Source organism: Mus caroli, unplaced genomic scaffold (assembly GCF_978045245.1).
Source record: "Mus caroli unplaced genomic scaffold, Mus_caroli_1 scaffold_18, whole genome shotgun sequence".
NCBI lineage: Eukaryota > Metazoa > Chordata > Mammalia > Rodentia > Muridae > Mus > Mus caroli.
In genome coordinates, this window is record NW_028227273.1 from 88,122,363 (window position 1) to 88,138,359 (window position 15,997).

Sequence of the window (15,997 nt, forward strand, 5' to 3'; positions counted from 1 at the left end):
AGGAGACTCAGAGCACAATCTTCCACAGCAGAAAGCCTCACACTGCACAGTGTGCTAGCAAGACTTCATTCAGTAGCAGGGCAAAAGTACCCTAAGTGAAATATTCCTCTGTTCACACTCAGAAAAGCTTAAAACGGAAAAGAAATGGACATTTAAAAATAACTTCTCTATCACAGGGTTCAAAATATTAACGAGGGTGCAAAGTACTCAGCAAAGTAAAATCACCAAGTCTGGCATCCAATAAGGAAACTACAAGCAATGAGACAGCAGGGAACTATGACCCATATCAAAGGGAAAACTCAGTCAACTGAGGCTGACCCAATCAGAACAAGGGAGCACTCCTATTTATGGATGGAGAGGAGACAACCGGAATGATCTCCCAACAGGAGACAATACACACAAAGGAAACGGCAGAGCTCCAGGGGCCAGGCATAGACACTATGCAAATGGAGAAAGAAGAAAACCCATAAGATACATTTGAAGCAGCTATAAAACAGCTTAGTTTGAAAAGCAGCAATTAAAGAGAAAGAATTCTGCATTTATCCTGCACTCCAAAAACTGGATCAGGGTAGCTAGTTAGCTCTGGGGATGATACCAGGAGGACTGAAGGCACAGCAGGCAAACTAACAGTGATTCGGGCATGATAGCAACAACAGCAAGCTGTCAGAACAGTGCACAGTTTCCAGTCTCAGTGAGAGTCCCTTTTGTTTGCGGATTGCTTCTGGACAGGAGACAATACCATACAATGGAGGGAGTCTATCGTGCAGCCAACCCAGGTGTCACTGGTATGAACATGACCAGATACTGTGTATTCTGATGTGATGTAACATGAAACAGTGAACTGCATCTACGATGCAGCCTGTACTTCTCATGTTCTTGCAGGGACTAAGATGTAACACAGATGGCACTGAGCTGACTGCATGGCCTTCTATAATGGCAACTACTGGCTACACAGTGATGAGTTCTCAGTTTATAGTATTTTTTTTTCATTTATTCATTTATTTTATGTGAGTACACTGTAGCTGTCTTCAGACACACCAGAAGGGGGCATCAGATTTCATTACATATGGTTGTGAGCCACCATGTGATTGCTGGGGATTGAACTCAGGACCTCTGGAACAGCAGTCAGTGCTCTTACCCACTGAGCCATCTCTCAGTCTAGTCTATAGCATTTCTGTTTTGTCGTATTCTGCTCCCTAGCTACATGGTTGGAGCCCCTGGACCAGGAAGCAGCTCCTGGTCCTGATTACCAAGCCCACAGTGCATATGCCTGCTGGGAGACATGCTGAAACCTGACTCCTCCCTGAGTTCTAGGGGAGCAGACGTGTTTAGGGTACTGTCTCTCATACACAGACACAACTTTAGGAGAAGAAGGGCTTTGGCTACCATGACTTTCTGTATCTGTCTGAGCTGGGTCAGACCCCATAAGTGGACCATGGCTGAGAATTAGTGAGAATCTCACCAAGGTGGCTTTCTGCTTGGCACTTTAGCTAACTAGCAAACTAAGGAAACTCTAAAGTATGAGATGCCCGGGAGTGGACTCCAGCTCCCGTGGCCTACTGTTTCCATTCAGAAAACACTCGAAGGCCAGCACTTAATACAGATTACTAGTTTGGTAAGTCCACCAGGAAACCTCCCTAGCCACAGGCTAACCACAGCTTATATTACTATCCAAGAGAAGAGGCTTGCAGTGCATACAAGGCTCCACCTCTGTATGCACGTGGAGACGTGGAGAAGATCCCCAGGCCCCACTGCTCCTGCTGCCCTTTGGCCTCTCCTGGGGCTGAGCAGACAGCTGCAACCTGACAGACAGGAAGGAAAGAGGCCATGAGGGGAGAGTGCAGGACTGATAACTTCAAAGTTCCAGAGCAAGACTCCAAAATGAGTGGCAAGTTAGCGTTCCTTGCTCATAACAGGAAGGCTGTTTAGAAGGTAGACTATTTTTTCTCTTCAACTCATCCACATAAATAAGAAAGTGTCAGGCATTGAGTAAACACTTAGTAGCTGGACTAGAAAGTGACCTAGAACCAAGTAATATGTTGTCACTGCCCCCCCTGGGAGGGGCACTGTGACCAGAATAATTGATGGAGATTTAACTGTTTCTCTCAAAAGGGCCAGAGGACACAAGGTCCTCTCATGTGAAAACCTAACCATTTCAACTCAAAACGTGACAGAGCCTGTACATTTTCCTATTCTCTTATTTACAGAGCTTAATCTCAAGTCTACAGAAGGGTCTCTGGTAGAAATATAAAATACACAATGTGGACATTCTCTCTCTTATTTGGTTTCATTTTTTGAGACAGTGTCTAACTATGTAGTCCAGGCTGGCCTGGACTCACAGAGAGCCTGGGATTAAGGCGTGTGCTACCAAGCCATGTTTAAAATCTGTACATTCTCTAAAACACGGGCTCACGCTAGGCCTACTTAGAGCCAACATCACTGACAAAGAGTGTAAGCGCAGAGCGCCTGGCTGTGCTACTTCTATCTGACTGTTTCTATGGGCGATGGGGGGCTGGGGGGGGGGGGAGAGAACACTTGCTGTAATAGGAGGACCCATGACAAAGTCTAGCCAAGCAGAAACTGGCCGCCTCAGTGTCTGCTTCCTTCCCTCTTCGAAGGCCCTCATTCTGGAGAGTATTTAACCTTTTAGGGAGGGGTCCATACCCATATCCTGATATTCTCAAAAGCAAATCTCAACACACCATCTTTCATTGTATTATTGGTTTTGCAAACAGTCTTTAGTGGATGTTTCAGGTGAGGTCTGTTAATACCCAGCAGGAGTGCCACACCCTCTCATGCCACACCCCTTCATGCCACACTCCTAGCCCCCCAACCACTATATACACCCTCACAATGCACACCCCCACACCACCTCCCACCCCCAACCACTGTACACATACCCACACCACACCCTTAACCCCTCAACCACTGTACACACCCTCACACTGCACACACCCCCACACAACACCCCTAGCCCCCCAACTACCGCACACGCCCCTCACAGCTACTTTCAGGCAGCACCCACAGCGATGCTGTACCACCTGCCTCCCCTCAAGCGCAGCTCTCAGGAAAGCCAGCCAGCCCCAGCAGGAGGTGAGGCGTACCTGGTTATTGCTGTTGGCAGAAGATGAGTTGGTTTGAGCTGTGCTAGCTGTCAGGGAATCGAGGAAAGCTTGGTCGGCTACTGAATTCCCACAAGAAAACGGATCTTTTCCATCATTTGGTAAAATCTGAGGATTGGAAAGAACTGTCATTCCCTCACAATTCCATCTCAGTGAGAGCTTGAGGAGGTGACACACAATCTACCCTGGGGAGGGACCAACACTTCAGGGCTGCAGGTCTCCCTCTCAAGGCTGGTTTTGCTGCACTCTACAATTTCGATAGTTTTCATTTATATTTATGTTAAGCACTCTCAATTTTTTTCTTGAGATTTTTTTTCTTTGACTTATATGTAATTTAGATTGCTTAATTTCCAAGCAATTTGGAGTTAAATTTCAGTATAGTCTGAGAAGCACTCTGTGACTGGTTAATCTATCTACCTACAGACACACGTGGACGCGAGCACACACCCTCTGACTCATCAACCTACCTACACACATTCTCCCTGTCTCTCCCCCTCCCCTCTCTGTTGGGTAGTTGTTCTGGGAATTAAACCCAGGGCAAACAGTGTGGCACTGAGCTACATGCCTGGCCCTCTTCTTTTAAACACATTGTGCGTTTTATAGTTCAGAACACGGCTTATCTTAGTTCATGGACACCCATCATATCCTGTTGGTGAATGGTCCTGCTGGTTCAACCATATTCTAACATTAGCCTGCTGAGTCTGTCCGTTTCTAGTAAAGTGAACTCAGTCTTGAAAGATTAAACAAATCTACGAAGCTGAAACTATACCTCTTTAGAAACAAATGCTTGTATAAATAGAATGAATACCAGTGTTAACCTAAATCCTTAAGATTTCTTTTAGCGGCGGCCATTTTAGGATCTCAGATATACAGTGCACAGAACCAGCGCAAGATCTGAACCTCAGACTTTCAAACTGTGCTCAGGGGTCTATGGACTCTTGGCATTGTGTAGACACAGCTATGTGTACGTGTACGTGTGCGGGTGCGTGTCTCTGTGTATGTGTGTGTGTGTGTGGACACACACTTCTGGAAGAGGAAAAAACTCTACTGACTTCCCAGGATGTTTAAGACTCCTCACCCCTCAGTTTTAACGGAGGACAAGAGAACACAGACAGACAGACTCCTCCTGCTTTGCTGATAAGGCCCAGGGAAACTTCCTACCAGAGGCCTTCCAGAGGTAACTCAGTGTCTGTCACCCAAGAAGAGAGACAAGTGCTCAGGCTTGAGACCTACAGGCAACCAGCAGAGGGTGCCAGGCAGCAGGCTCTGAAGAGAGTTTTGCTGCTGAGTGGCTGTGTATCAGGCAGGCAGGGTCACGCGCAGGACTTTGGGGTGCTATCCTTTACTGTAGCTCGGTGTCCCATTGAAGACATCCTCCTGTCTATGAAAGCAGCAGAAGGAAGTGTGAAGCCACTGAAAGTCTGCGCATCAATCCACCTGGAGGCGGGCGGCAGCTGCCCCTGGAAGGAAGCTAATCTAAGCCCTTCTGTAGCTTAGGCCCATAGGTAAGCTCTTTCCTTATTTCTACTTCAATGTATTTCCCATGCTTTACTTAATTAGCACCAACTACTTTCCCATTGAAGTTCTTCTTTTAACGCAACAACTGATAGAGAGATGTGCAGCGACGATGAGCGTAGCTGGTCAGTGGGCAGTGCTTACTTCCACGTAGTCAGTAGGAACCAGCCCCTGCTCTCCTTTGTTGTTCTTTCCCTCCAGCCATCCTCCACCAACATTCTAACAGAAAAGATGAAGATAAATACAATGGTTAGGACTCGCTTAGAAATTCTGCATTGAGAACTGTTACAAATTTCTAATTTTTACATGAAAAACATGAAGCTTTTTATACATAGAACTAATACTGTTCAAAGTTTTACATTTTAAAATCGTGTTTAGAACAGAAAATAATCTATTCTAACAAGACACACCGAGCTCCAAGAAGCGATTAATGTTTATTTCCTTTGTGCGTGTATGTGCACACACAGGTGCACACACAGGTGGAGACCTGAGGGCAACATCGGGTGCTCTTCCTTGGACGCTGTCCACCTTTTAAAACATGTATGTGCTCCTTTATTGTGTGTATGTGCATGTGTGTGCACACGAGTGCCATGGCCTGTGTGGAGGCCAGAGGACAACTCAGGAGGTAGGTTCTCTCCTTCTCCATGTGTATGCTGTGGTCATCAGCCCAGGCCATTGGCTTGGTGGCATTGGTGCCTGTACCTTCATCCACTGAGCCATCTCATGGGCCCCACTTTCTGTTTGGAAAACTCTCTCTGGCTGGAGCTCACCAAATGGGATAGGCTGGCTAGTCAGAGAGGCCTGGGAACCTACCTGGTTCCACCCATGCCCGTGATGGCCACCAAGAGGCTTTGTCCTATGTTTCCGGGATTGAACCTAGGTCCCTATGCTTATAAAACAAGTGCTTTCCCAAAGGACCTATCTTTCCATGGGAAATGTGGTCATGTGTGATAATTTGTTACAAGGTTGAGTGTAGTCAATACTGTGTCAGGTCAATATTCTAGGGGGTTTTCAAATTAAAAACATGTGAGTCAGCAACTAAGCTAACAGGACATTTGATAACATTAGGAAATTACTAATTTTACGAAATGGCTGGAATGTATTGTCATTCTGTCTGAAAACTAAACCTATTTCTACTTGTTAGAAATACAAAACTAGGGGCTGGAAAGCTGGCTCAGTGTTCATAAACCCTCTCTGCTCTTAGGGACCAAGCACATGGGTGGTTCTCAATCATCCAGGACATCTGATGTTCTCCATGACCTCCACTGGCACTGAGACACAGCCCAGGTAGCCCATGAGAGCTTGAGCAGCCTGGTCAGGCTGCGAATACTATGGGTTTAACATATAGGGCCAAAAAGCAATGCTATGAGAATAATCATTATCATAAACCAAAAGAGGGGCTCAAAGTAGCTGGTGAGAGACAATCAGAGAAGCCCTGGGAACCAAGCACAGCTTCCTGCCTCAGATACAGCCACTGCACTGTGATGGGATATTCAGGAAGAACACTGGGGAACAAACCTCAGACAAGGAGCCTTAGGACAAGAGACACAGCTGCTGGTGTGGAACCTAGGGGCTGTGACAGGGTCTGGGGAGGACATGCCCAGGGGCACAGGCAGAAGGCTGAGGGCCTGCACTCTCAGTGGCGTCCTGGGAAGCAGGTGAGGACAGAACAGCAGTGGCTGGAAGGTCTGCTCATTTTGTAGCTACAGAGACTAATTCTCCCTCCACTTCACTCTTTTCCCTTCTGAATAAAATAAGAGTAATTGAGATAATTTTCCTCAGAACTTTTATTTCAAACAGTTTTCATCTCATAATACTGCTAAAGACTTTAAGAATGCTTACAATTAAGTTGCATATAAAGAGAATTGAACAGTGTGGTGACTACCCCAGAGATAACAGAGTGTGGCCTGGATGATCTAATAATGGTATTGTTGACTTCTGAGCAACAAAGATCACAGAAGAAACTCAATGGGCTATAAAAACTGTACTCTATAAACAGAAATGTGCTAAATTTCCACCAGAAGGAGTTTGAACCCAGAGACCACACAAATGCTTATGGGAAAGGAAGGGAAGGGAAGAGCTGTGTGGTCAGAGCTGCTCGTGCATGTATGAGGATGAACGCCTCTATGTGCACACGCAAGTTCAAAGAGGGTTTATGAACACGGTGATGTGGCCCTGCTGGGAGCTAAGCTAACACACACTGCTTTCTGGTAATCCTACTACAGGGTCAGGCTAAGAACAGAGAGAGCAATCAGAAACTAGGCTGTTTAGGAACGCCGGCATGGCTGCTTATGTATTACAGAGACACAGCCCTGTAGCGTAGGGAGAAAACACTGGGAGTTGATTCCAGGACCACAACAGGATGCTTGGCAGGTTACAAATGTTAGGGAAAAGCAGCAAAAAGGAGGCACAATAAATTTAGTCACACACTCAGCCATATGCAGGGACTGAACTTCTCTGGGTGCGCATGTAACAGCTTCTTGTAGCATCAGCATTTCATAAGCAACAGCTGAAACACCGATGTGAGCTGCTGAGCATACACGAAGGAAGGCACCACATTAACGCACATCCACAGCGCTGTAAGCTCGCCCGCTCTTACCGGGTTTGTAATTGTGATGATTTCTCCTTCCGCAACGGTCAGCTCGTTGTTTCCAGGCTCAGCAGCAAAGTCGTACATGACCCGAGCCTGCAGGAAGTGGGCAGGAAAAGAGGACGTTACAAATGTAAGTCCAAAGCAGATCTCAACAACTTAGCTTGCCTGTAAGTGCAACTGTGTGAACCTGACAGTGCCTGTGGCTGACCAGGAGAAAAGGAGAGACAGTTCAGGACACCTAGTTCCTTCAGAACCCCAATGACCACAGCCCCTGCACATACTGCATTTAGAGAGGTTGGTCCTAAAATACAGTTCCAAACACACCTGCTTCATTAAGAAAGCAAAAGCCCTCCCCTTCCTTCCATGTGGTCAGAAGCAGATGCAGGCAGTGGTAATGGGCGTGCTATGCCAGCCTTACACACAACACAAAGTCTTGGGATCACTGCAGCCCAGGCGCTAGCCCCTAGGGTGACTTCTGAGCCTCACAGCAGACACGGACACTCTTCCACACTTTCCACCGGACCAAGAGCTACAACAGGGCTGTGTATACTAGCCAGTTCTCCCAAACAGCTCTGATTTTCGAACTTTCAAAGTGGCTCACCTACTTGTGGGGCATGTGGCTGTGACAGAGGACAGTGCAGCTGCACTCACTAAACCTATCCGCAGTAAATGCCCTGCAGCCAGCAGGCAGCAGCCAGCAGAGAAGGACCAGCCTGAACTCACCACTGTCTTCCTCTCAGAGCTGCTTCAATCCCAACTATTTTAACAGAGATGGAAGACTCACAAGTAGTGAGAAGATGAGAGGGGGCCCCACTACCTTGAAATACATACAAAAATAATAGAAACTATCTGTGAACAAGCCATAGGCCAGGTACTTACAGCTCTGACAAGCTTTAACTGGGGCTTCATAATGTTCAATGGAAAAATTTTTTTGACTTTTGCCCACATTTGAAATTTTTTCCTAAAAAATCCTGGAAAGAAACAAATGGCCGTGTAGTCTGTCAGTCAAGAAATCCCATCCGCTGTCTCCTGGCAGCAAGGAAGGGGCTGAGAGACAGGCAAGGGGACAAACACTGCCAGTCTACACAGCCCAGGACAAAGGACAAAGAAAGCACGTGGAGGTACTGCCCTCACACAGCTGCACAGGAGATAGGATTCTGCTTGTCACGTTGTGGGATATTTTTTGGAAGCACGTCACATCAACCTCAGTCCTCTGCGGCGAGGGCAGGGGGAGATAAATGGGCGGGCGGCCGGCGGGCGGAAGGAAGTGAGCTTCCTCTGGAGCAGAGCCCGGCGTGCTGGCCCAGCTCCAGGCTGGAGAGCAACCTGCTGCCTTCTTGTTGCTCCTTGAGATGCCTGTTGCATTTTTCAGTTCAGCTAAATCCAGTTGGTCCCCAGGTACTGAATCCTGAAGGCCCTGGTGACTGTGTAATTCCATGAAGTGGAATGCGAGACAGTGACACGCAAAGTGATGGGTGGAAACTCCTTCGCACTCTAGACATTGGTGAACAGCCACACGGGATGGTTAGAGAGTGTGTGCCCTTCAAAGCTCACGTTCAGCCATCACCCCAGGTCAGGTGTTCTAGCAGGAACCTAAGGGAGGTGCTACTGCGCTCAGGATGCATTGCTACAAACCAGACTTCTTGGAGAGGGCTTACTCTCCAGCTTTTCTGCCACGTGAGGACCCACATCCTCCCCTCCACCTGATGCACAGAAGTAGGGCTAACAGAGTCTTGACCTTTGACTTCCCTGTGTCTATAATGCTGGTGAAATAAATCCCAGTCTCTGTAAGCTGCCTGCCCTCTAGCATTGTTATGGCAGCAAAAATGGACGCAGACTCACAAATGGACACTGGCCTCAGCTCCAGTGTCTGCTGTCTACTTCCTATACACACAGCCTCAGCTCCAGTGTAACTGTCTACTTCCTATACACACAGCCTCAGCTCCAGTGTAACTGTCTACTTCCTATACACATGGCCTCAGCTCCAGTGTCTGCTGTCTACTTCCTATACACACAGCCTCAGCTCCAGTGTAACTGTCTACTTCCTATACACATGGCCTCAGCTCCAGTGTAACTGTCTACTTCCTATACACACGGCCTCAGCTCCAGTGTCTGCTGTCTACTTCCTATGTACACAGCCTCAGCTCCAGTGTCTGCTGTCTATTTCCTATATACACAGCCTCAGCTCCAGTGTAACTGTCTACTTCCTATATACACGGCCTCAGCTCCAGTGTAACTGTCTACTTCCTATGTACACAGCCTCAGCTCCAGTGTAACTGTCTACTTCCTATATACATGGCCTCAGCTACAGTGTCTACTGTCTACTTCCTATGTACACAGCCTCAGCTCCAGTGTCTACTGTCTACTTCCTATGTACACAGCCTCAGCTCCAGTGTCTACTGTCTACTTCCTATATACACAGCCTCAGCTCCAGTGTAACTGTCTACTTCCTATACACACGGCCTCAGCTCCAGTGTCTGCTGTCTACTTCCTATACACACGGCCGCAGCTCCAGTGTAACTGTCTACTTCCTATACACACGGCCGCAGCTCCAGTGTAACTGTCTATTTCCTATACACACGGCCTCAGCTCCAGTGTAACTGTCTACTTCCTATACACACGGCCTCAGCTCCAGTGTAACTGTCTACTTCCTATACACACGGCCGCAGCTCCAGTTAACTGTCTACTTCCTATACACAGGGCCGCAGCTCCAGTGTAACTGTCTACTTCCTATACACACGGCCTCAGCTCCAGTGTCTACTGTCTACTTCCTATACACATGGCCGCAGCTCCAGTGTAACTGTCTACTTCCTATACACACGGCCTCAGCTCCAGTGTAACTGTCTACTTCCTATACACACGGCCTCAGCTCCAGTGTAACTGTCTACTTCCTTTACACATGGCCGCAGCTCCAGTGTAACTGTCTACTTCCTATACACACGGCCGCAGCTCCAGTGTAACTGTCTACTTCCTATACACACGGCCTCAGCTCCAGTGTAACTGTCTACTTCCTATACACAGGGCCGCAGCTCCAGTGTAACTGTCTACTTCCTATACACACGGCCTCAGCTCCAGTGTAACTGTCTACTTCCTATACACACGGCCTCAGCTCCAGTGTAACTGTCTACTTCCTATACACACGGCCTCAGCTCCAGTGTAACTGTCTACTTCCTATACACACGGCCGCAGCTCCAGTGTAACTGTCTACTTCCTATACACACGGCCTCAGCTCCAGTGTAACTGTTTACTTCCTATACACAGGGCCGCAGCTCCAGTGTAACTGTCTACTTCCTATACACACGGCCTCAGCTCCAGTGTAACTGTCTACTTCCTATACACACGGCCCTCAGCTCCAGTGTAACTGTCTACTTCCTATACACACAGCCTCAGCTCCTGTGTAACTGTCTACTTCCTATACACACGGCCCTCAGCTCCAGTGTAACTGTCTACTTCCTATACACACGGCCTCAGCTCCAGTGTAACTGTCTACTTCCTATACACACGGCCCTCAGCTCCAGTGTAACTGTCTACTTCCTATACACAGGGCCTCAGCTCCAGTGTAACTGTCTACTTCCTATACACACGGCCGCAGCTCCAGTGTAACTGTCTACTTCCTATACACACAGCCTCAGCTCCAGTATAACTGTCTACTTCCTATACACAGGGCCTCAGCTCCAGTGTAACTGTCTACTTCCTATACACAGGGCCTCAGCTCCAGTGTAACTGTCTACTTCCTATACACACGGCCGCAGCTCCAGTGTAACTGTCTACTTCCTATACACAGGGCCGCAGCTCCAGTGTAACTGTCTACTTCCTATACACACGGCCGCAGCTCCAGTGTAACTGTCTACTTCCTATACACAGGGCCTCAGCTCCAGTGTAACTGTCTACTTCCTATACACACAGCCTCAGCTCCAGTGTAACTGTCTACTTCCTATACACACGGCCGCAGCTCCAGTGTAACTGTCTACTTCCTATACACACGGCCTCAGCTCCAGTGTCTACTGTCTACTTCCTATACACACAGCCTCAGCTCCAGTGTAACTGTCTACTTCCTATACACACGGCCGCAGCTCCAGTGTAACTGTCTACTTCCTATACACAGGGCCTCAGCTCCAGTGTAACTGTCTACTTCCTATACACACAGCCTCAGCTCCTGTGTAACTGTCTACTTCCTATACACAGGGCCCTCAGCTCCAGTGGAACTGTCTACTTCCTATGTACACAGCCTCAGCTCCAGTGTCTGCTGTCTACTTCCTATACACAGGGCCTCAGCTCCAGTGTAACTGTCTACTTCCTATACACACAGCCTCAGCTCCTGTGTAACTGTCTACTTCCTATACACACGGCCGCAGCTCCAGTGTAACTGTCTACTTCCTATACACACGGCCCTCAGCTCCAGTGTAACTGTCTACTTCCTATACACAGGGCCTCAGCTCCAGTGTAACTGTCTACTTCCTATACACACAGCCTCAGCTCCTGTGTAACTGTCTACTTCCTATACACACAGCCTCAGCTCCAGTGTAACTGTCTACTTCCTATACACACGGCCTCAGCTCCAGTGTAACTGTCTACTTCCTATACACAGGCCGCAGCTCCAGTGTAACTGTCTACTTCCTATACACACGGCCCTCAGCTCCAGTGTAACTGTCTACTTCCTATACACAGGGCCGCAGCTCCAGTGTAACTGTCTACTTCCTATACACACGGCCTCAGCTCCAGTGTAACTGTCTACTTCCTATACACACGGCCGCAGCTCCAGTGTAACTGTCTACTTCCTATACACACGGCCGCAGCTCCAGTGTAACTGTCTACTTCCTATACACACGGCCTCAGCTCCAGTGTAACTGTCTACTTCCTATACACAGGGCCTCAGCTCCAGTGTAACTGTCTACTTCCTATACACAGGGCCTCAGCTCCAGTGTAACTGTCTACTTCCTATACACACGGCCGCAGCTCCAGTGTAACTGTCTACTTCCTATACACAGGGCCGCAGCTCCAGTGTAACTGTCTACTCGTGTATTTCCTATTTTGCCTTTGAAAGAAAAGTGTAGTTGTTTTCCTGCACCATCTCCTCCAATGTTATTCACATTCTGGGGCTAAGTTTCCACAAAACTCCTGATTAGCAGATCACTTTTTGCTATATATTCAGTGTAGAATGCCAACCACAATCAACCCCCTCAACAGAAATTTCACAAAGCATATGTGAGGTAAATGGCTGGCGGGCATCAATCTAGGGCCTAAGAAAGCACAGTGACAGCCAGCTCTCTCCAGTGCCCCAGGCCCCATGACAGCAAGTGCACTACACATGTGCTGCTGAGAGCAGAGCTCTTCTGAGAGAAGAGAATACAAACAGCCCTTCTTCCTTCGCCCACACTGCTCACGTCTGCTCCATCTCGCCTTCTTGTGTTCCCTTGTGACTCCAAGTGACTGAAAAATCACTATGTGTCTCATTGGTAAAGGACACTTAAGGCCCTGAGTTGATCCTTATTCCCACACGCATACACAGGGTAGGGGAGAAAAGAGAAAAGAGGAGAGAGATACTAGAAATTTTAATACAAAACAAGCTATAAGCAACTCTGGAGTGTAGGGCTAAAGATGCCCGACGCCAAGGTTGCCAACCTGAGTAAGACCCTAAGACCCTTCGAACTCACGTGGTAGGCAGGAAGGAGGGGCTCACTCACATTACCCTTTGATTTCCACACATACGCCATGGCATATGGACCTTCCCAAATCAATTAATCAAAATTGGAAACATCTGTAATTCACATCAGAAATTGTTCTAATATAGAAAGAGTTTGTATAATTCAAGAAATAGCAGCCTAACAGGAAAACAGGCAGAAAGCACATGGCTGGAGAAAAACATAAACAGCAACTGAACATATAAATATCACTTGATTTCTCAAACACAGAACACTGATTTTGTGATAGATTTTGTCAGATTTTCCTTTATTTTATCCTTTAAACATCTACCAGTAACAGATAGTGTGTGTGTGTGTGTGTGTGTGTGTGTGTGTGTATGTGTGTGTGTGTGTGAGATTGTTTTCCCCATCTTTACAAACAGAAAAAAAAATTACTCAACTTTTATACTTCTGCTAATCTGGCAAGAATGCTACACTAATATGGTTTTAAATATTCAGTCACTCTTTGCTGTGGTTTGGGTTCTAAACATTGATTTATTAAAGGTCCATGCCAGAGTCTAGAAGAAAGTAGATAGAGCTCTGAGAGGCGGGCTCTGGTGGGAGACAGGTCACTGAGAACCCACGTCACTGAGGAGGCATCCTTGGAAGAGACTAAGAGACGAGACAGCCTCATTCTCCTCTTGTTTGCAGCACACAGTCCTACTGTGAAGTGCTGCCTTGCCACAAGCCTAAAAGGAACAGAGCCAGCCTCGGCCCAGGACCTCCAGACTGTGAATCAAGCTAAGACTTTTCTCGGTCAATCACTCAGGGAGTTGCTATAGAGACAGCAGGTATGCTGGTCTGGCTGAGGATGGGCTGCACAGGCTCAGACAAGGGAATGTTTGGTTCCCAGTTGGTAGAAACATTTAGGAAGGATTAGGAGGCACGGCCTTGTTGGAGGAGGTGTGTCAATACCACCATAGTACACGGTGTAGCAACCCAGGAAAAGATCTCGTGAGTAGACAGCCACAGCAGGAACAGACAAGCAAGGAGAGCAGAGTGCATGCCAGGGCATGCAGTATGCTATCTTTTTACAGGTAGACTAGTTTTTTTATTTTCCAGTATTTCTGTAACAAGGCATTAAATAACAAGAAATGAATTTTAAACTGATTACCTAGAATGGCAGAAAAGGAAAATAATGTGGATAAGAACAGACCTTTTTCAGTATATTTTTCCTTGTTTTAATTTTAATGTGTAGCTTCGTCACTGATCTAAGAACTCTAAATTAAAATTCTAACAACAAAAGATAAACTATGTAAGAATGACTTTAAGAAATTTCCTAGCTAAAAAATGAATTATATCTGAGAAACACTAGAAAGTTGGTTGCACCCATTACATTCACGTCACTATGACCCAATGGGCATGCCGTGCCTGGCCAGGTATAACTGTAGCTCACAGGGCCATTGTGATGTCTTTTCTCTCCCAACAACTTGTAAGCACCTTCTGATACTATGAATGTAAGCCAAGAGGAAGGAGGTTTCCAGGTGGGTACCAGCTGGGTTTTCTAAGTCCTGTGACCAAAGTCCTGTAGTGTCTTCAGCAACAGTCTTACCAATTTCTGATGGGCAACCAAGAGCAACAGCAGTGCCCTGTACTGTCTGGGGAGGCAAACTCTTCCTGACTGATTATATTTAAGGCCCACTCCACAGGAGGAAACGCACGTCTGATACTATAAACCTAGCCAAGGCCTCACAGCTAAGGAGCTTACTGGCCCTGGCTGGGGTGGTGAACCTACTACGATTATTTTGCTAAATAAACATAGCATCAAGTCACAGTGTTTACATCATAAATTAACACAACCATCAGGCCTCATTGCACTCCCAGGCCCTCAAGGCTCAGAGAACACCATGGAAGAAGGGCAGAAAGACTGCTGGAGACAGAGACTGAGGAAGATTAGGGGGAAATGGTATCTTCTGGACAGGAATGGGGTCAGTGTGTCCATGAGCTTGCAGCAGCCCTGGCTCCCTGTAGATGAAGCCAGTGAACACTGCAGCATGGGCGTGGGGGAGCAACCTGCTCACAGTTGCTAGCTCCTAGGGAAGGAGAGTCGGTTTTCTTATGGGACATGGTCCCTGTAGGTTGCCCATGCTCCAGTGCACGGCCTACACCCATGCATATATGGACAGCATTAATTGCATTCAGTGAAGTATAAAACAGGAGGAAGAGGAGGAGGAAGGAGGAGGAGGAGGAGATGAAATTGGGACAGAAACATGGTGGAAGCTAGGGACTTGAAACAGGGGAGTAGGGTGAATATAATCATGTATGTACCTATGTGTGTGTATATGTATGTGTGTGTATATGTATGTGTGTGTATGTATAATATTCTCAAAGAATACAAACATGTTAAAAAGAACCACTAAAAGTAAGATTCGAAATTTAAAACACTGTATCTCTAAGACATCCAAAATCACACTGAAGACTTGACAGTCTGAGAGAGAGAGAGAGAGAGAGAGAGAGAGAGAGAGAGAGAGAGAGAGAGAGAGAATGCTTCCTGCTAGTTAAGAGCACAGGCCTCCCCTTACTTAAGCACACAGCTCCTTGGAAGGGTGAGATTATCACGTGGTTAAACGGTTCCTGCAACTCTTATTTTCAGTACTTTATTTATTTACCTATTTATTTATTCAATATTTATTTGGTGAATTTTCAGGACAGGGTTTTCTCTTTACAACAAAGGTAACATAATGAAGTTACGTAAAAAGTTTAAAAACAATCCAGTTTCCTAGTCAAAGGGCACAGGCACTAACAGGTGGGGTGTTATTTGCTTTTGAGACAGGGTCTCACGTGGCCCAGTCCGGCCTCACGTTCTGTGCGGTTGAGGATGACCCTAAACTTCGAATCCTTTTCTCTCTATCTCTCTGGGACAGCAGGTACAGGATAGCTCAGGGCTTCCTTCACACTCGCCAAACGAGCCTCCTACCAACTGAGCCACGCCCACAGCATCTGACAGTTGAAAGTATTATACACTTGATATATTTATTGCACATGCACTTCACTACACCTACCCACATTCACTACACACACACACACTATCTCATGTAGTCCAGGATGGCTCAATCTCACCTAGAATTTCTGATTCTGATGTCTTC

At 47.0% G+C, this 15,997-nt stretch overlaps 1 protein-coding gene across 1 annotated transcript in view; it reads right to left on the bottom strand.

The window, feature by feature from the left end:
* Positions 1-15,997, bottom strand: part of Snx9 (sorting nexin 9) — a 78,915-nt gene that overhangs the window by 37,784 nt on the left and 25,134 nt on the right. The window contains exons 2-4 of the mRNA XM_021149409.3: positions 7,237-7,323; positions 4,782-4,856; positions 3,105-3,230 (exon numbers count right to left, since the gene is read on the bottom strand). Coding sequence (XP_021005068.1) covers positions 3,105-3,230; positions 4,782-4,856; positions 7,237-7,323 — 288 coding nt within the window. The remainder of the gene's footprint in view (positions 1-3,104; positions 3,231-4,781; positions 4,857-7,236; positions 7,324-15,997) is intronic.